We start from the raw sequence: 21,425 nt of genomic DNA, 5'->3' as shown, positions 1-21,425 counted from the left end.
AGAAATAACACCTGTCACCCGAAGGCGCTGGCTGCACCGTCTCATTAACCCTTAACTTAACCCTGGGACTGGATCTGGTTGAGATGCATGCTTCACAGAGATGCTGCTGGGAGTTGGTGACAGAAGAGACCGGAACAGCTGCTGATTGAGGAGGTGCTCGGTGGGCACAGCCCACCTTCTCCTACCCCCAGTTCCAGGATCCAGTAAGCTCTGAAAATCAGAAGTTGTTTCTCTTTTTTGTAAGTTGTTAGCAGGATTCATTTGGCAGTGATGGGAGGCTATTCGCGGCCCCCAAGTCTCATCTTATTGTAGGTATCTGTGCCAAGGTCCCCAGGTCCCATTTGGCTGATGGGAGGCTATTTTCAGTCTTTATTCTTCTTAGTGTGAATATTCGTACATTTCTCTGCCGGCGTGTTAAGGTTCTTGACTAAGGCCTGTTACTCTGGGTTGTTACAGAATATATGGTGTATGCATCTTGTTACCTTTCTAAAATCCAAAAATGTTGAGTTCTGAAACACATTTGGTCCTAGGGGTTTTCAGTAATCAATTGTGAACTTGCTTAAGTAAATAGCAGCAAAAACTTTTTTAGAGCAGAACTGTTTTCTGAGGTTAATGGTTGAAAAGGAAACGGTTGCTGAAGGGCCAGTGGGGTGGGACGTGTCAGAAGGAGTGGCCCAGCAGCCACCCTGGGCGGTAGCGTTCCAGCGGGAGAACGGTGGGCATTTCAGACTGGCTTGTGCCGGCTTGTGTCCTGCGCCCAGAGACCCTGTGTCCCGGGATCAGGGGTCTCCGGGGAGGAGGAGGGCCGGGGCCACCTGGGTGTGAGGCCAGAGCTGGGGTTGGCAGGAGGAGATGGATTCGTCCAGCTCCATCTCACGGGGCCAAGAAAAAAGCAGGATCCGAGCAGGAAGTCCAGGCTCCTTGCAGGAGAGGACAGTGTAGAAACCATGTTTCTTTAACTTTTGTAACTTCCCCATGTTCGTGTCGGGTTGTGTCACCTCTGGTCGTTTTCCACATACTGATTAGCACTAAGTCCTCCCAGACGACCAGCCCCATCCTGAGAGAGGCTGTCAGGGTAGAACGTGGACCCCCAAGTCTCATCTTACTGTAGGTACCAGTGCGCAGGTCCCCAGGTCCCGGTGGCGAGGGGACATGTGGATGAACGGGGCGGGGGGGTTAACACAGTGCTGGGGGGCTGACCCTGCTGGGCTCAACAGAAGACCTTTGAGCATTGGAATCATGGTTTGCTTTAGGTGAATCATTTCCCCAAACAGTTAAGGTATAAAAACAGTTAAGTTAGGTCTTTTCTCATAGTAGCAAGAGTGTCCCACTAGGGCAAAGATGGAGACTCAACTTCCCTTTTTCTTTAAGGGTTAGTTTCTGTTCAGCCTGAACTAATATCAAAGTAGTGGAAGCCTCCTTAGCAAACTTTTTGTCAACCCTGCCGTCTAAACTGCCACTTACAGTGAGCACAGGAAATCGAGTTATTTATAGCGGCTGAAGTGTTTTCAGGCAAAGTTGATTGGTGTATTACCTGATTAGAGTTTGGTTCTTATCTAGTTTCTACAGAATTATGAGGCCACATGTTGGTGCGCTGTGTTTGCTCCTCAAAAGGCAATGTTCAAGAGGAAATTCTTATCCCTGAAAAATCAGGCTGTGTGACTCAGCAAAGGAAATGTGTTTTTTTTTTTTTCCAGAACCCACAGACTTTATTTATTTATTTATTTATTTATTAAACATCTTTATTGAAAGGAAATGTTTATGACTAGTTACTCATATGCCAATGTTTCCGAAATATCTGATCATATTTAAAAGTTTTAATCTTGGAGCTCCATTGGCCATAAGGTTCGAAATACTAACCTGTTAAGGCAATAAGCCTGTTACATCTCAATATATGTTAGACGTGGGTCAGGGAGAAGAGGAATATTTATTACTTTACTGCTTTTACTCTGGGCCACCCAAATTTTAGTCTGTGTGTGTGTGTTTTAAAGCAGCTTATTTCCATATTTTCATGGAATGGATTTACCAGAACTTTCATTATTCAGACAGTCTAGATAAAATTAAGTAAATGAACTTCTTTCTTCTAAGTTAAACAAAGCACTATTTTGACTACATCCAAGATTAAGTGATTCAGAATTGCCATGTGTTTGATTGCAGACCACCTCTAAAATCCCCTTTCTGCGCGTCATGTATTCTTTTGGGGGAGGGCCAGAGTTTCAAGTGGTTTTCTCCTTAATACTGTAACTTGACAACTTTAAAGCCGTATAAATAGTTTTGTTTGGACGCTAAAGTACAACTACTCTAGTTGTAGTTTAAATTACTATAAGGAAGATTTACTTTTCGTTTTAACTACAATGTTTCATTTATATGTTTGTGTAATAGAGCTTATCAAAGCACCATCTTTTCTGATCCTCACATCTGTTTTATTATCTCTGGCCAGTGGGTGTGTAGTCTTCCTGTGGGAAGAGAAATAGGAGTGGGCTTTTGGTGTGGGTGGGGAATCTCCACCTATGTCCTCTGAAATTTCCCCAGCACTCTTTCTCCTGGTGAGTGCTTCAGCATGCTTGTCTTCTTCTGGTGCTTTTAAACCTCCTGTGAGCTGAATTCACACTGTCGTTGTAGAAGACACTGTGTAGGTAATAACAGTAGGTAGCATCTCCCAAACCCCTGCCGTGTCAGCCCTGTTAAGTGTTTTCTGTAGAAGTCTTCCCTTCCCCTTGCATAACCTCAGAGGTAGTTTCGTTATCTCCACTTAACACATAAAGAGAAAACGGGCTCAGAAAGTTCAGGGGACTTTCCCAAGGCCACACAGCCAGCAGGCAGTGGGGCCAGTTCAGACCCAGCCCTGCTGCTTCAGAGCTTGTGCTGATGATGTCACCACCGTACACGATGCTCGGGCAGGTCTGGCAGGCAGTCAGCGAGTATCACTGCTCTTGTCAGGCTCTCTTTTGCAGCCCTGGGGCCTCACAACCCCAGTATCAGGGCTGAAGGGTTTCTTTTTACTAAGGCAGCCTGTTAGGACACAAGACTTTGCTCCGGAGTGCGTACTGAGAAGTCTTCATTGGATTAACGTTTCCTTTCTATTTCTGGTAGTTTTTCAGACAAAAGAACACTCAATGAACTGTATTTTTTCTAAATAAGGAAAGGAATAGTAGAAATGGCAGAGCTGCAGAAATTTTTGTTTTTCTGTTTTTCGTACTGTACCACCTTTTTAGCTGTCACTTGTGTCACGCCACGCTGGGAGCTGCTGGGCACCAGCCTCATCCCTGTGTGCTGTAGAGCTCCTCCCCGCCGTCCAGACAGACGAGCTTGTTGAGGATGGAAATGACGGCTTCCGGCTCTTTCCTAGCCGGTTCCAGGAGAATCACTTGAGCATAGGAAAGGCTGTCAGTAGTCGTGTGCGGCCTACGTGGGAAAGTGTGGAGCTGCCGGAGGGTCCAGCCTTATTCCGAGAAGGAACAGTGTTAGTGTTTTGTGTCACCTGAAAGGTGTGGAGTTGGCAGGGAAGACCCTGAGTGGAGCAGGTGAAGTGAAGGGTATGGAGCCCGCAGGCATTGGCTGGAGGGCACCTGTCACCTGGAGAGCTGCACAGGTGAGGCCAGGCCGCTCTTGCCTGTCACCCGTCGGTCCTGCCGGGCACACACAAGGTCATTTGTGGCCATCACGCCCTCGCTTGTAACTCCAGTGTGTTGAGACTGTTGAAGGAAGTGTGAGCACCGCTCATCTCAGAAAAAAATTTTAGATGTATTAACAACAAGAGAACTTTATTTGCATGGGAGATGCTGTGCACTGTTTTTTGTTTTTTTTTTAAATTAATTAATTTTATTTATTTTTGGCTCCATTGGGTCTTCGTTGCGGTGTGCGGGCTTCTCGTTGTGGTGGCTTCTCTTTGTTGCAGAGCACGGGCTCTAGGCACGCGGGCTCAGTAGTTGTGGCTCGCGGGCTCTAGAGCGCAGGCTCAGTAGTTGTGGCGCACGGGCTTCGTTGCTCCACAGCACGTGGGATCTTCCCGGACCAGGGATCGAACCCGCGTCGGCTGCATTGGCAGGCAGATTCTCAACCACTGCGCCACCAGGGAAGCCCTGTGTGTGCACTGTTTTTTTGTTGTTTTTTTAAATTTTATTTATTTATTTATTTATTTATGGCTGTGTTGGGTCTTCGTTTCTGTGCGAGGGCTTTCTCCAGTTGTGGCAAGCGGGGGCCACTCTTCATCGCGGTGCGCTGGCCTCTCACTATCGCGGCCTCTCTTGTTGCGGGGCACAGGCTCCAGACGCGCAGGCTCAGTAGTTGTGGCTCACGGGCCTAGTCGCTCCGCGGCATGTGGGATCCCCCCAGACCAGGGCTCAAACCCGTGTCCCCTGCATTGGCAGGCGGACTCTCAACCACTGCGCCACCAGGGAAGCCCTGTGCACTGTTTTTATTCATCAGCTTGAGTGTGGGTCGTTGTTAAGCCAAAGATTGTGTTGCGAAGTTTGAATAGGTAAATGTTATTAGTCTGCTCTCGATAAAGGAACATGAATAATTTTGTTCCTGATTAAAATGTTTGTTATTCTGGTATGTTTTTCCGAGAAGCAAAGTCAGGAGATTTCCAGTAGCAAAATGGGGAAAGAGAACTCTACGGACAGTCTCAGGGTGCAAAGAATTCACCCCAGTGTAGAGACATAGCATTTCAGAGGCAAAGGGAGCACCCAGAGATCACGTCACCTGGTCCCCTTGCCCCCCGGTATTGAGGGCTAGTGTTCAAAAGTGATGCAGTTTGTCCAAGTTCACATAATGGGTCAGCAACAGAGCCGGCGCTGGTAGCTTGGTCTTGAGACCCCTCTCTGGACAGTCTCTGTCTTCGGAAACTCAGGGCCCCGCTGAGAACACCACAGTCACAGCCGCGAGAGGTGGCTTTTCCACCTGGTCCCCCACGAGCCGGCTCCTAACAAGCAGTGACGTAAAGTGGCCTTGCGAGGTAGAGGCTTCGTTGAAGGCTGCTGTTTTATCATAAAATTCTGTGATCATTTTACAGTCCATAAGTCATCTGATTTGATTTTGATGGAAGCATAGTGTTTTAAATAACCAGTTAAAATTTAGTCCTTAACTTTATGTCCTCCAAATCGTCAAGTAAAATTGATAACGTGTCTTGTTTATTTTGTGGCTTAAGCACTGGCCCCCAGACCTGTGCCCTGAACCTGTGGCTGGGCTGTTTCAACAAGCATGGCCGTGCAGTAGAGGGGTTCATTCCCCCCCATCCCACCCCGAAGTTTTAAAACTGTGGTTTGCAGCTCTGTCAGACCCAATGCCCCTTTTTTATAACAAGTTTTTAACATCCTTATTACTAACCTGAAATGAAGTTCCTAGGTGGTAAAATCTCCCTTCACACATAATTTCAAGTCAATATAATGTTTTAACTGTAACATTAAAAAGAAATAAAATGAAAGTAAATTGCAGTGACAGAATGTGAATATTGAGAGTAACTCTTGGGAAGGTTCTGAACAAAGCCATGTGTGATCTTCCCTTGATTTCCATGCAGATTGCATTCCTGGAATATTCAGTGTATGTTAAAACTACTCAGAATGTATTTTGAATTTATAAGTGAGTTGGAATGAATTTGTAGGTCTGAAAGTTATAATGTGGTTTTTCTATCTGCTTGAGTAGCCAATGGGAAAGTTCCTCATTGTGCGGGCCTGAGTACAGGATGGTTGGCATACCATGCCCTGCCCCCTAAATGCCATTAGTCCCCTCCTCCAATCACTGTGAGTTCCCAGCACCCCCCCCCCCACAACAGTTCCAGAATGCCCTCTCAAGCGTTGGCCCTTCCCCCATTGACAACTGTCATCCCACAGTGCCTTCTTCTCCGTGGCCATCATAATTACAGTCATGGCTGAAAAGAGCAGGCCCCCTCGTGGGGGAACTTACCGTGATTGCCTGAGCGAGGGGTTTGGAAAGATGAGATGTTGAGAGTGGAGTAAAATGCACGTGGCAGCTGAGGGACGCGGGGGCAGTGGACACATGTGGTACAGAGGCCAGGATCGCCACTGTTTCTGAGCTGCCAGCTGGTATACGCTCCCTCTCCTGTTCCTGCCTGTGCAGGAGAACGCATTGCCCAGTCTGCTTGGTTGCTTTGAATAGCAAACTATTTTTAGAATCTACTGCATATGAGGAGTTGGGGGTTTACATAGAAAACAAAAGTTGGTAGCTGTTGCCACTTCCTGTAGCAAAGTCAACTCAGGAAAATCATAAAGACCAGAGAGGAAATAAATAAAATAGAGATTAAAAAATAGAAAAGATCAATAAAACCAAGAGCTGGTTTTTTAAAAAGATAAACAAAATCAACAGACCTCTAGGCAGGCTCACCAAGAAGAAAAAGAGGGAGGACCCAAATAAACAAAATAAGAAATGAAAGAGGAGAAATAGCAACTGAGACCACAGAAATACAAAGAATTATAAGAGAATACTATGAACAGTTATATGCCAACGAATTGGACAACCTAGAAGACATGGACAAGTTTCTAGAAACATAACAGCGTGCCAAAACTGAGTCAGGAAGAAACAGCTAATTTGAACAGACTGATTACTAGAAGTGAAATAGAATCTGTAATTAAAAACAAACAAACAAAAAACCTCCCTGCAAACAAAAGTCTAGGACTAGATGGCTTCACTTGGGAATTCTACCAAACATACAAGGAAGAACTTATTATAGGTATCCTTCTCAGACTATTCCAAAAAAACTGAAAGGAAGAGGGAACACTCCCAAATTCATTCTGTGAAGCCACCACCACCCTGACACCAAAACCAGACAAAGACACTACAAAAAAAACAAAATTGCAAGCCTATATCTTCGATGAATATAGATGCAAAAATCCTCAACAAAATATTAGCAAACTAAATACAACAATACATAAAAAGGATCATACACATAATCAAGTTGGATTCATTCCAGGGTTGCAAGGATGGTTCAACATATGCAAATCAATCAATGTGATACACCACATCAACAAAAGGAAAGACAAAAACTACATGATCATCTCAATAGATGCAGAAAAAGCATATGACAAAATTCAACATTCCATGCATGACAAAAACTCTCACCAAAGTGGTTACAGAGGGGACATGTCTCAACATAATAAAAGCCATTTACGACAAACCCACAGCCAGTGGGTTTTCACTCAGTGGTGAAAAGCTGAAAGCCTTCCCGCTAAATTCAGGAACAAGATAAGGATGCGCACTCTCACCACTTCTATTCAACATAGTATTGGAAGTCCTAGTCATAGCAACCAGACAAGAAAAAGAAATACAAGGTATCCAAATTGGAAGAGAAGAGGTAAAATTGTCACTATTTGTAGATGAGATGATACTCTATATAGAGAACCCTAAAGTCTCCACACAGAAACTGTTAGAACTAATAAATGAATTCAGCAAAGCAGCAGGATACAAGATTAATATACAGAAATCTGTTGCATTTCTTTACACTAATAAGGAAGTATCAGGAAGATAAAGTAAAAAAACAATCTTGTTTAAAATCACGTCAAAAAAAAATACCTAGGAATAAACTTAAACCAAGGTGGTAATAAAAGCTATCTGCTGAAAATTATAAAATGTTGATTAAGGAAACTGAAGATGATTCAAAGAAATGGAAAGATATCCCATGCTCTTGGACTGGAAGAATTAATATTGTTAAAATGGCCATACTACCCAAAGCAATCTACAGATTTAATGCAATCCCTATCAAAATACCCATGACAGAATACCCATAGAACTAGAACAAATAATTCTAAAATTTATATGGAACCAAAGAAGGCCCAGAATTGCCAAAGCACTTCTGAGGAAAAAGAACAAAGCTGGAGGCATAACCTTACCAGACTTCAGACAGTACTACAAAACTACAGTAATCAGAACAGCGTGATATTGGCACAAAAACAAACATATAGACCAATGGAACAGAATAGAGAGCCCATAAATAAACCCACACACTTACGGTCAATTAATCTACAACAGAGGAGGCAAGAATATACAGTGGAGAAAAGACAGTCTCTTCAACAAGTGTGCTGGGAAAACTGGACAGCTGCATGTAAATCAGTGAAATTAGAACACTCCCTCACACCGTATACAAAAATAAACTCAAAATGGTTTAAAGATCTAAATATAGGACATGACACCATAAAACTCCTGGAAGAGAACATAGGCAAAATATTCTCTGACAAATTATAGCAATATTTTCTTAGATCTCCCAAAAGCAGTCTCCCAAGGCAAAAGAAATAAAAGCAAAAATAAACAAATGGGAACTAATTAAACTTAAAAGCTTTTGCACAGCAAAGGAAACCATAAACAAAAGGAAAAGACAACCTACGGACTGGGAGAAAATACATGCAAAGGATGCGACCGACAAGGGCTTAATATCCAAAATATACACACAGCTCATACAACTCAATAAAACAAACAACCCAATCAAAATATGGACAGAAGACCTAAATAGACATTTCTTCAAAGAAGACATACGGATGGCCGACAGGCACATGAAAAGGTGCTCAACATTGCTAATTATTAGAGAAATGCAAATTAAAAGCACAATGGGGTATCACCTCACACCAGTCAGAATGGCCATCATTAAAAAGTCTACAAATAGTAAATGCTGGAGGGGGTGTGGAGAAAGGGGAGCCCTCCTGCACTGCTGGTGGGGATGTAAGTTGGTGCAGCCACTATGGAGAACAGTATGGAGGTTCCTTTAAAAACCAAAAATAGAGTTGTCATATGATCCAGCAGTCCCACTCCTGGGCATATATCCAGAAAAGACACAAACTCTCATTCAAAAAGATACATGCACCCCAATGTTCATAGCATTGCTATTTACAGTAGCCAAGATATGAAACAACCTAAATGTCCATGGACAGAGGAATGGAGAGAAGATGTGGTATATATACACAATGGAATACTACTCAGCCATAAAAAAAAGAATGAAATAATGCCATTTGCAGCAACATGGAGGGACCTAGATTTTGTCATACTTAGTGAAGTCAGACAGAGAAAGACAAATACCATATGATGTCACTTATATGTGGAATCTAAAAATAATACAAATGAATCTATGTACAAAACAGAAACAGACCCACAGACTTAGAAAGCAAACTTATGGTTACCAAAAGGGAAGGGGAGGGAGGGAGGGAGGCAGAACAAATGAGGAGTTTGGGATTAACAGATACTAACTACTGTATATAAGATAGATAAGCAACAAGGATATATCTTACAGCACAGGGAATTATATTTAATATCCTGTAATAACCTATAATAGAATATGATATGAAAAAAATAACTGAATCACTTTGCTGTATACCTGAAACTAACACAACATTGTAACTCAATCCTACTTCAAGAAAAAAAGAAAAAAAAATGGCAAGTCAGGAAAGGGATTCTGTATCACAGCCTCATGGTTCCTTTGCGCCGTCTGCAGCATGTTGTAAATCACTTTAACACGGGGCTGTGTGTGTCCACCAGCTACTCTGAGATTTCAGCCTTGCCCAACAGGAGCTGTAGTCCTTCCTCATTCCCAGGAACAGTCACACGTGGAGACAGAGGGCCCCTGCTTGTTTCTAAACAGAACCAGTTCTTTGTCACACTGCAGGCTTCAACTGCATGATATTCCTATTATATTCACATGAGTGAACCTTAAATTCATCCTTTAACTTTCCCCAAGAGGTTATAAACTACAGTGGTAACATATCACGTGGCCTGAAGAAAATTCTGCCATCACAGAGCATTAGGGTCACTGATTGGCACGTCAGTAATGAGCAGAAAGTCTCCCCGGGCTCTGCGGGGCAGCCTGGGAGCAGCTCCCACGGCATCACATCGGTGCCTTTCCAGGCTCCAGGCCTTCCTCCTTCCAGGTGGAGGAAATGACGAAAGCCGCTCAGGCCCATTTCTCAAGAGTCGTCCTAGAGTTACGGCTCATAAACCCCTTCCAGCTTCCATGTAGAATTCTGGAACCCCAGGAGAATTTAAGAACAGAATAAGAACTTTTTCTGGGACTGCGGGGTGAGAGGTCTTGGGATCTAGAATTCCACACCATGCTTGAATCCCAGGAAAGCTTCGAAGCTCAGGAAGTATGCAGAGTCAGGACTCCGGAAGTCGTGTGGGGCTTTTTAGAAAGCTGTTGAGACTATGTCCTGGGCACCTCTGTCCTCTCCAAGCAGGCAGGACTTCGGTTCCACCAGTGTTTATCGCGTTTCTGCTTTCCGAAGATCATGATGTGGGGTTGAACGGGTAGGAGCCACAAAAGGATACAGATATTATCAGAGCTCTTAGAGCCCCCGACGTCACTGGAATTGGGGTGCAGGGTACTGGGGGCGGTGTGTGGCTGCCGCACCCTCAGGCAGTGTCCGCCACTGCTTACAAAACCTCCAGCACAGACAGGAGTTCAGGGAGGAAGGAAGCTGTGCAGGGGCCCGGCTCGGAGGGCAGGGCACGCCTCACCCAGGGCTTTCTCCTCCCGTCCTGGTGCATAACTTCTCTTTTAGTTTTGCTCAATCCCCAGGCCAAGCAGGGGGCTGTCCCTGAGTTCCCTGACCCTGAAGAAAGGAGCAGCCGTTGTCTCTGGAAGACAGTTTTATTGCAGCTGGGAGTTTCTGGTGCTCCGAGCAGGAGGCCTGTCAGGGTCACTGGTAGAACAGGCGTGCATCTGTTTATCCGCTGACTTTTGTGTCCCGCTCTGGTAGAATCCACTTCTGCTCTGTGGTCCCATCTAGAACTAGAGCTGACCAAGCCCTTGGCCTAGTGCAGAGACCCATCACCAATGTAACTCCTGTTTTTGCCGGTGACGTTTTCATATAACCCTCCAGCCTTTCTCCAGCCCAGCCCGGGTCTGGGCCGCCGAGAGAGGGCATTTCAGAGGGAAGCATCACTTTGGTTGTCTACCTCCTCAGCCAGCATGTGCGCCCCTGGGGCCGGGCCCTTGGCCGGTGGCCTCCATGCTTCCACCCCTGGACCTGCAGGGTGCTGTAGGGCTGGTGTCCCAGACCCTGGCTGGGTGCCCCTGGCTGTTTTTAGCCATTTGTTTAGGAGGCCCTGGGGCTCAGACTTGTGCTTCTTTGTGTGTTTTTAGCATCTCTCAGACCATACATATCACCTTAGTATCGGAGTGTTGTCTTATTTATCTCTGGCAAAATAAAATGTAAAAGTGGAACTTTGGAATCAAGGGTTCAGCTTTTTAGAATTATTAGGAGGCAACTTTGGTGATAAAAGGAATCTTCTCTTCCCAACCATCTCCACCATCAAAGGGTGCCTTGCTTTAAAGCCCCGTGTCTGTAAAGCTCTGTTTATGAGGTTCCAGGTCAGGACGGTAGGATCCTGGGGGGCTGTGTCCCCTGTGAGGGGGCTGGGACTCTGGCGTTCGTTCCCCACCAACACTGGGCGGTCCTGAGAAAGCCAGGGAGCCTGGATCTCGTCAGAGGAGGCCCGGCTGGGTCAGCTCCTCCCTCCCCTCCTCCCTAATGCTGGAGGTGCGCGGGAACAGGGAGGGGGGCCCGATGGTGAGGGCTGGGGGTCAACACTGCAAGGGTTTTTAGCAATGGCGCCAGGCGACCTTCTCGCGGCAGTGAGCTTGGCCTTGGGGCTTCTTCATTTCTTTCCTTCTCTCTCTTTCTCTCCCTTTCAGCCTCTGCTCCCTTCCCCCACCCCCTTCCTTCCTTCAAAAAATGTTTGCTATTTATTATGAAAAATGTCAAACATACCCAAGCGGAGATGGGATAACAGAAGGCAGAGGTCCTCGCGTTGGGGGGAGCAGCCAGCTCCCTGGGGGCGGGTGGAAGCCCAGACTGGCCGCACCCGAGGCCCTGACTCAGCGGGTCTGGGGTGGGGCTGGAGACTCTGCATCTTTCACAAGCCCCAGGGGCTGCCGCTGGGGCACAAGGGCCCCCCTTCCTGCCACCAGCCCCACAGCTGCCAGCCTACGGCCACTCTCCCCACCTGAGCGAGGCCGTATCACGTCATCCTTGAATGTCTCAGTGTGTATCTCAACAAAGATGGTCTTGGGCCAAAAAAGGAGGATTTGGGGTCCGGAGCTACGCCTGCTCCAGAGCCCCTTTCGAGGACAGTGGGCTGAGGGACGGGCAGCAGGACCGGCCCGGCCACCAAGCTCTGGGGGGGGGCGCGCGGCCCTGCCAGTGCCATGCGGTCACAGCGAGCAGGCCTGGGGCTTGGTAGCCAGTGGAGGACCCACTGACCTTGACCTCCAGTGGGAGCTGACAGCCATCGGGGGCGGGGGGAGGGGGAGCCTGGGCAGTCTCGTTTCCCAAACCTTGTTTTACAGCCCTGTGCAGTTTATCGTTTGTACCCTAAATGCCATAGGTCCATCTCCTTTGCTCCATCCTTTCCCTTCGGCCATTGTCGTCTCCCTTGAGGTTGGGAGCGCGGCGGGGAGGGGGTCAGGGTGGAGAAATGCCCCACCTCCGAGGCCGGAGGCGTCAGCAGACCGTGTGCCTGGGTTCGGGTTTGGGTGAGTGGCGTCCGACGTGGCACGGGCTGGCTCCTGGGGCCACGTGGGCCTCCTTGGGACCCTGGGCTCCTGACGTTCCCTCCAGGGCCCTCTCGCCTCTCCGCTCGTCCTTGGCACGTGGTTCATGTTCTCGGCCTCCCTCCCCCCCGCTCAGAAGCAGCCTCTCCTCACTTCCCGGGTCTCACGCCGCCCTCCCCACCCCACTCCTGCTCCCCACGTTCAGCCAGAGCCACGTTTCTAAAGCGAGAGTCAGACCCCACTGTGCTCTGCCTTCTTCAGACCCGTCAGTGGTTCCGTGTTCCTTCAAGGTAAGGTTCCAGGTACCAGGGCTGAGGCTAGCGCGGGCAGCGGGGCCCTCGGGACTCCGCCGCCCTGTGCTGGCCCCTTGCAGCCCGCCCCCTCGCCTGGCCTTCTCCTCTTTGCTCCTCGGCGTTGGCTTCGGGCTCCCGTCCTCCAGGACGCCTTCCCGACACCCGGACGGGTTACGTTCTCCTGCAGAGCAGCCCCAGCACGGTTTCTCACCCACCGTAGCACTTGTCACTTGTACATGGTCCCCGAGAGCTTTGTGTGCACCCCCTGAGACTGGGGCCCCAAACTGCATGTTGAAAGTCCTTCCCCTGCAGTCTCGGCAGTGCCGCGAGGCCTGGGCTGGGGTGCTGATGGCCAGGAAGCTGCAGTCCCCTGCAGGCGAGGGACAGAAAGTGAAAGTGTGCATTTGGAGACTCAAACAGTGTGACACGGCCGTGACCTCAAGCATGTGAGTTTATATTTTACAAAGGTGTCGGTCCGCAAAGGATTTGTCCTGCATCACCGAAGCCCTGGCCGGGGGCACACCGACCCCTGGAACCGCTCGCCTGACGGTCGGCAGCTGGAGGGCAGGGCTGGGCCTCCCTGGAAGTTTTGGGGGGAATGAACTCGTGCCTGCAGGTCACCAGGGTGGACCATCGCTATTTTGTACTTTCTGTTCGTTGGACGCCTGATCTTACCAGACGTTTCCTCTCATGCTGTCTTAAATGAGCAGCACCTGTGACGCTCTGTGTCTCGCTGTTCTGTGTTCTTGGCAACGTCAGCGTTTTAGAGTGAAGTGTGTTGTTGAAGCTCTGTGCGGTTTTTCTTTTAGGCATCGCAGGCTGTGTCGGGGTTATTCTGCTGATACTGGTTTTGTGCCAATGAAGTTGGCTGTGCATAGGTTTTGTGCCCCTTCAGACATTGGCTTGTGTATCCGTTAGCTTTTAGCCAGAGTCCCAGAAGCAAGCATGGTTGTTACCACTTCCTGTGTTACGAGAGCCTTGTTCCCCGCATATGAGTCATGGAAGAATCCTGTGAGATGTAGGTGCTTCATACGGCGGTGACTGCAAGCATTTGAAACTCTACTGAATTATTTATCTCTTTCCACATTCTAATCTAAGGTGAAGCCTGACCACATCGATCTGTCTTCAAGGTTGGCTAGCTCGTGTCCTCACAGGGAGCTTGTCCTGTAACTTGGTTCATTCATGTGGTCCCTTTGTCAACCCAAGCCCAGGTCCCTCAGGTCGGGGGTTGTTCTCATGGACAGGACGGACACGCTGGGTGGGCGTGAGGCCCAGAGAGGAGGTGGGCCACGACGGGAGCCCTTTGCTGGTGGGTAGAGGCCCACCAGAGTAGCTGGGGTCTGATGGGACATGATTCTGGAGGCCTGCCAGCCTGGTGGGGAGGCCGTCTCAGGTGGCAGGGACCACCTGCTCAGAGAGGTGGTCTCTTTGAGGATCTTTGCTCCGGTCCCGAGAGGAGTTCGAGCAGAGGAGGGGGCTGGACGAACAGGCTGGGGAGGAGGTGGGCGTGCAGGGGCTCAGGCTCCTTAGTCACAGGGGCACCCACGCTGGGTGAGCAGGAGTCATCCCAGACCTCACCGCCTCGTGTCAGTGGTCTGCTGATGCGTGACAGATACTCACAAACGTGGCGGCTTAGAACAGCACACGTTGATGATCTCACAGTTCCCGTGGGTCAGGGGTCTGGGCACAGCCTACAGGGTCCCTCTGCTCAGGGTCTCCCAAGGCTGCAGTCAAGGTCTCGGCCAGGCTGCATCCGTTCTGGAGCTGAGTCCTGTTCCCGGATCACGTGGTTGTTGATGGCATTCACATCCTGCTGTTGTGGGACTGAGGTCCCATTTTCCTGCTGGCTGTCAGCTGGGCCGCTCTCATTCTTTGTCATGCGACCCCTCACAGGCCCTCTCGCATGTGGCAGCTTGCTTTTGCGAGGCCAGCAGGAGTCTCTGTCTGACCTCCAGGCCCACTTTTCCAGGGCTCCCCTGATGAGGTCAGGCCCACCCTGGAGCTCTGTTTTGATGAACTCAAAGTCAGCTGATGAGGGACCTTCATTACTAGTGCATTTCTCTTTGCAGTATAATGTAACCCAGTCACAGGAGTGACATCTGTCATACTCACCGTTCTGGCCACACTCAAGGGGAGAGGAGAATGTAGAGCGTGTACAGCAGTGACGGGAATCTCGGAGACCACCCTAGAACTCTGCCTGCCACATGCCTCTCTCCCCTGTCCCCCTCTGGCAGCCCCTCCTTCTTCCAGCCTCTTTCTCACATTCTCACTCCTCCAGCCCCCTCTTCTTCCTCCATGCCCTCCCTTCTCTTTTCCTAAATCCCCTCGCTGTTCCTCACCGCCCCCTTCCCAAGCTGATGGGCTCTGGCTGCCTGGTCCACACCGGCTTAGACCCTGAGCCAACAGCCAGGGAGCCCAGGAAGGGCTGGAGAGGCAGCTGCACTCAGCGTGGAAACAGACCTCGTGTTGGCCCGTTGATGGGGCTATAGGGAGTCAGTGTACCCAGATGTCCGTCTATCAAACCTTCCCCTCCCCTCCCCTCCCCTCCCCTCCGTTTTGGCTGGACCTTTTTATAGACCCTGAGCAAGTGGCTCATCACACAATGTAACATGGTTTAGAAAATTGAAAATGGCAATGAGGTATCAAAGTTCTGATGCAGTTGTGATTTTTGACATCCTTGATTTGAAGGACCTGGGCTTGGGTTGATAAAGAAACCACATGAACGAAGCAGGTTATGGAATAAATTCCTTATAAGGACATTAGCTAGCTAATCTCTGACAGATCAGCTGTGGTCAATTTTCAACCTAGATTAGAACTTAGAAAGAAGACGAATTTGCAGTTCTGTGCAACGTAATTGTGGGGTGAGGGCGAGGGACGTCCTTGACATGAGGAGCCACGGTCCTGGTGGGAGCCTGCGGTACAGGGTGCCTGGCCTTTGGGAAGAAACTGGGCAACAGGACATTTGGGCCACCTCACTGCTTGCTGGTCCCAGTGACCACATCAGAAGCACGTGGCCGTCTCTGATGGCCCCGTTTTAAGATGACCTAGGGAACGGCGAAAGCTGTCAGAACTGTTGGAAGAGTCACAAGTGTATTCCCATAAAAAATTAAGTGGAAAGGATGGATTTGTTTGACACCAGAAAACCTGAATCCTGGTACCCTTGCACCGTTCACCTCACCGGGCCATTTTATCACCTGAGATAATGAATAAGCTCGAGATTTGTAGAATGCGAAACAGGGTTCAAGTGCCAGGTCCGACGGCATTGGTTGGTCCTGGTCAAGGGTTTTAGATGCTCTTGAGTAGAATAAGGCAAATCAGCTACAAGTTGACAGGTAGTTAAATGGAGCCAGATTTTGTTGGTTTTTTTTAAAATTCATTCATTGATTCATTCATTTATGGCTGTGTTGGGTCTTCGTTTCTGTGCGAGGGCTTTCTCTAGTTGCGGCGAGCGGGGGCCACTCTTCATCGTGGCACACGGGCCTCTCACTGTCGCGGCCTCTCTTGTTGCGGAGCACAGGCTCCAGACGCGCAGGCTCAGTAGTTGTGGCTCACGGGCCCAGTTGCTCCGCGGCATGTGGGATCCTCCCAGACCAGGGCTCAAACCCGTGTCCCCTGCATTGGCAGGCAGATTCTCAACCACTGCGCCACCAGGGAAGCCCCAGGTTTTGTTTTAATGTAACATTTGTAACAGCTGGAACCACTCTGCTCTGGTCGAAGATGTCTTGCTTGAGAAAAGATGGGCTTCCCAGTGCTCAGGTGCTGAAGGGGCAGCTGGGGGGCAGCGGGGAGTAGTGAGGGGTGACTGGACAGGAGTTCTGGAAAGCAGGGCCAGAGTCTCAGCCCTGTGACCTTGGACAGGTCTGGTGGCCTCTCCAGGCCTCTGCTTCCTGCTCTGTAAAGGGAGGGGTTCAACCAGTGACCTAGGGTCTTGTCCAGCTCTAGTGCTTTGCTCCGTGCACTAATCTGTCATCGCTCCAGAGGAAGGCAGACCGCCCAGCCCTGCCACTTACGGGCTGTGTGACCGTGGGCGCCCTACCCTCTCTGTGCCCTAGTTCCCTTATCTATTAACTGGGTATGGTAACACCATCTCCCCAATAGGGCTGTTACGAGGAGTCCATGGCATAATATGCTTGAAGCCCTCAGAATAGCACCCATTGGCATTTAGTAAGGGGTCAATACAAGGGAGCAGTCGTGACTACTGTAACTGTGGTGACCGTGATTCCTGGACCCTTTTAACGCTTACAAGTCTGTGTTACTATTTATTAAGCTCTGAACAAGAGCATCATTGTCAACCGTGTCCTGGACAGGAGCCACTGGTCTGTCTCCTAACAGCATCTCCGGGTCTGTTGCAGGCGGAGGCCAGGCTGGCGGCAAAGCGCGCGGCACGAGCAGAGGCCCGAGAGATCCGGATGAAGGAGCTGGAGCGGCAGCAGAAGGAGGTAACGCCGGGCTGCTCGTCGGTTCTCGCGGGAGGCTTCCTTCCAGGCAGCGCGGGCCTGCGCGGGGCACCTGCCCCTCTGCTGTCGCTCTCGGTTTGAAGGCACCTGTGCCTGTGACTTTGGCTCGAGATCAGGTCAGGGCGTGGCATAGCACGCGGATGCCAGATGGCCCATCCTGGACACTCAACCTGTCGGATCCTGGGACGAGCCTCTGCACAGAGCACTTGCCCGCGTGGCTCTCCCCAGCCCAGCGTTCTGGCTGGAAGGAGCCAAGAGGTGCTGGCTCTGGACTTGAGGTTCTAACTGTTGAGCTAGAATGCCCGTCCTCTGAATTAAAATGTGAAAGAAGAACAGGTTATTATTTGTTGAGACTAACCAGTCTCGTTTAAAAATACCTCCCCTGTGGTTTTTACACTTTTTCATAGGTTTCATGAGGCCTGAAGCCCCTGTGTGATACAGAGAACAGAATAAACACTGGATGAAATAACCAGGAAAGAAACTGCCCTCCTGGGAAGGTGGATAGTAATGTGTTTACACACCTGTTAATGCTGTTTGCTACTTTCTTTCACCACCTTGAGCCGGAGCCAGAAGCCACGTGGGCAGCGTGAGGGCTCTTTCACTCGCAGTTTAAGGGGTGGCTTTCCTGTGACCTTGCAGCCCACGCAGCGAATGAGCGAGTCCCTCTCCATGCTCTCCGCCTTCTCCCTTGGGCCTCGGCCTCGCGGGGTCTGGGGAGCAGCCGTGCCAGGCCCACCGGCGGCTCTGCTTGTTTGGAAGATTTGAATGTATTGTGTTGGAGAGGCAGCCAGCTGCTTTCCCCAGGGCTGATTTTCATACTCAGAGTCCGGTTTGGTTCATGTAGCCAAATTTTCAAAGTCGAACCGGTGTCTTAAAACTTGTGAGGTTTCAGATAAAACTCTGGATTTCCAGTTTCTCATAAAACCACTGCAGTTTCTGCCAGGTTCCCAAGGTCACGTTCCCTGTAGAGGCGAGGTGCCCACTGTCATTCCCTGCCTGACTGCGGGGTTTGCCACTCTGCGTGGACGTGTGTACTCGGGGGGAGGGGCGTGGCCAGGCTTGAACTTGAGGAGGAAACCTCTCCCACGTGGCTCCAAGAATTGGTTGAAGGTTACTAGAAACTCAAGCCCAGGGGGTTAGTTAGGAGAGTCATACCTGGGTCCTGATGACGGGAGGGTGGGAGCCCCCAAGGTGGCCCCCGGAGTGCTGGGGATGGAGGGGACATGTCCCTGAGAGAAGGGCCACACAACACGCCAGCGGTGATGTTGGGAAGTGGCCCGAGCAGAGTGGCAGCCATACCCCGACCGTATTTTAGGCATCGCTTGTCCTGTAACTACCCGTAAACAAAGGCGAAACAAATATTTGAAAGTAGATCACCACGCTCTCCCTCACTGTTGGAAATACAGATACAGTCGTTAAGTTCTCATTTTTATGATATTTTGCCTCTAGTTAATTTAGTATTTTAATTTTTTGTGCTTTTCTTCTCTTAATTTACTCAGAGGAGCACGGGTTTCGCATTTTCTCAGTGCCTTTCCCCACCCAGAATCATATTTATTATTTTAAAACTGGAAATAGAGACACCTGAATTTTCGTGTTAGTTATTTGGACTTTACAACTGAGCTGAAACTTCCTGAGGCTGGTGGGTCACCTGAAGCTCCTCCCCTCCGCCATTAGCTCAGTTAAGGGTGAGGATGGGAACCTGATTCATACTTGTCTGTAAACAAACTCTGGGGTCTGAACGTGACCAGGAGTCATTATTAAAGGACATTCAGAGGCATTTTCAGGAAAGTCTATGGGGTGAAGTATTTGGGCTGGAAGGTGGAGAAAAGGGACAGGTGGTGTTGTTTTGTAGACCTTTGTCACTTAACCTGTCTGAGACAGTGCCACCTGGGCTTTAGGAATCACCCTGACAGCAGCAACAGCCGGGTACCAGACTCTGATGTAAAGAGTACTCGTTGGAGGCCACCTAATGGAATAGTTCTCTTAGCCTGGACTGGTTTTTAAGTTAGAGATTTGATTGATTGATTGATTGATTGACTGAGCCAAGCCACGCAGCTTGCGAGATGTTAGTTCCCTGACCAGGGATCAAACCCGGGCCCCTGCACTGAAAGCGCCGAGTCCTAACCACTGGACCGCCAGGGAATTCCCTAAGTTAGAGATTTTAAATAACAAATTGATTTTTCAAACTGCCTGGCATCGATGTCTGTTTAGAATATTGCTGTCCATTCAGTAGCTACTTGCAAAGCCCCCGTGTGCAGGACGCTGCCAGCCCCTCCCCTCTGCTTTGGAAACCAACTGGCAGGGAAGCTCGACGGTTAATGCAGTGGCTTCACAGTTTGCGGGGTGAGGCTGCATTCTCCAGAGCCAGCAGTGGCTCATTCGTTCATCTGCTTCCTCTGCTTTCCCTCCAGCCCCCAGTCTTTTTTATATTAAGGCCTTGAAAGAGCTGTAAGAAGAATTTTTCAAAATATATTGTTGCCCCTCCAGGTTTTGCCACATTTGACTAAGTGGCCACCTGGTAGTGTCTCTGGTGGCCTGTGGCTGTCCCCTCCGCTCTGTTGTTGGAGCTGGAGCACTGGACTCGGGAAAGATGACCTTGAACCTGTCAGGGGGCCTGCCTTTGGTTTTCTTGGTGGTGTTATCAATGATAATCATTTTACCATTTGTCTCACAAGTGAGAGAAAGTTACTCTCAGAAAGGTAAAATTTCTACAAAATCAAGGCCAAAATGAATTACGTAGTATATACAGACATATCTATCTCCCAGATTATAATATGTTCTAGCCTTAATTATGGGCAGAATTGAATTAAATATATAGTTGATAACATAAGCAGCCTATTACAGAGTTCTTTGGCACAAGTTCTTGATTTAGAAAATGAAAGTTAAGAGGAATTCAGCTAAGTAAGAAACCATTTATTTGAAGGGCCTCCTTTCAAAGCAAAGCACCCTTTTCCCCCTTGGAGTCAAAGAAAGTCCCCTCCCATTCCATTTTAATTCTGCAGAGTGATCTGCTGCTGAACTCCTGCACTTCAGTTGCAATATTTCAAGCCGCAAAACTGCAGTTGCTACCCAAAGATGGGAAACTAAGTCAGGGCCATTTAATTTTGGTATCATTAAATGGGCGTTGAATGTCGGTGGGGGGAGCGGGGGACCGTGTGGAGGGTCCCCCGCCACCTGCCACCCCAGGCACAGCACTGCCCCTCACAGCAGCCTCGCCAGGCCCTGGGAGCCCCACTGTGCTCTCAGGACAGGGGAGCCCGGAGGACTGAAGCAACCTGGCCCGGCAGGAGCTGAGATTCAAGCCCAGCTCCTGTGCAGCGTGGCCTGCCCTGGGGTGTCTGGTGCCTGCTAAGGACCTCGGGCTTTGCAGAGAAAAGTTGATTAAAACCTGGGAAATCTGATTAAAAATACCACAGTTTGCCTCACTCGGTCAGACACACAGTGTCGTTGGTTAGTAGATGGCATTAGAATCTTGAAATTCTTTTTTTAACATTTATTTTATTGAGGTATAGTTGATTTACAGTGTTGTGTTAGTTTTTGCTGTACAGCAAAGTGATTCGGTTACACATATACAAACATTTTTTCATATTCTTTTCCCTATGGTTTATCACAGGATATTGAATGTAGTTCCTTTGTTGTTTATCCATTCTCTATATAATAGTTTGCATTGAAATTCTTTATTCTTGCGGTAAAGACACTTAGGTGGTTCACAGGGATGAAAATGTTTTGTCGTGATTCAAGTTCCATGGAAGGTCTCGCACAAAAACAAGTTGCTAGTTGGCTGCCCTCAGCATTCAGCCACCGCAGAGATGCTTTCAGACGTGGGAACACGTTTCCAGGGACCTTTCTCAGGATCAGGCCACGTGCCTGATGGCCCAGCCCCACGCGGTGAATTATCTGGGTGCAGAATGACACCCTCGGTGGGGGGCCTGTATCTGTCAGGCAGGAAGCAGAGAAAGTTAACTCCGGGCAGCACAGTGGGTGAGTGCAGACGCTGAATGAAGAAGCTGCAGGTGGGGAAAGCCAGGACGGGCAAGAAGGCCTCGTGGGTGATGAGAGTCAGATGGCAGAGACCTGGAGAATGGAGAGAGGGCCCGGGCTCTGCCCCGTGGTTTGTATCGATGTGTGAGCCCAGGAGCACTGACTCATACAAAGGACAGTTTTGCTATCATAAATTCAGTGTGC

At 49.1% G+C, this 21,425-nt stretch overlaps 1 protein-coding gene across 27 annotated transcripts in view; it reads left to right on the top strand.

Moving 5' to 3' along the window:
* Nucleotides 1-21,425, top strand: part of LRRFIP1 (LRR binding FLII interacting protein 1) — a 147,209-nt gene that overhangs the window by 62,113 nt on the left and 63,671 nt on the right. For all 27 annotated transcript variants that reach the window (XM_068544171.1, XM_068544167.1, XM_068544168.1 and 24 more), the window contains exon 2: nucleotides 17,136-17,222. In XM_068544171.1, coding sequence (XP_068400272.1) covers nucleotides 17,136-17,222 — 87 coding nt within the window. The remainder of the gene's footprint in view (nucleotides 1-17,135; nucleotides 17,223-21,425) is intronic.

This window comes from Eschrichtius robustus, chromosome 5 (genome assembly GCF_028021215.1).
Source record: "Eschrichtius robustus isolate mEscRob2 chromosome 5, mEscRob2.pri, whole genome shotgun sequence".
Lineage (NCBI taxonomy): Eukaryota > Metazoa > Chordata > Mammalia > Artiodactyla > Eschrichtiidae > Eschrichtius > Eschrichtius robustus.
Note: the sequence above shows the minus strand (reverse complement) of the source record. Positions and strands in the feature narration are given on the sequence as shown.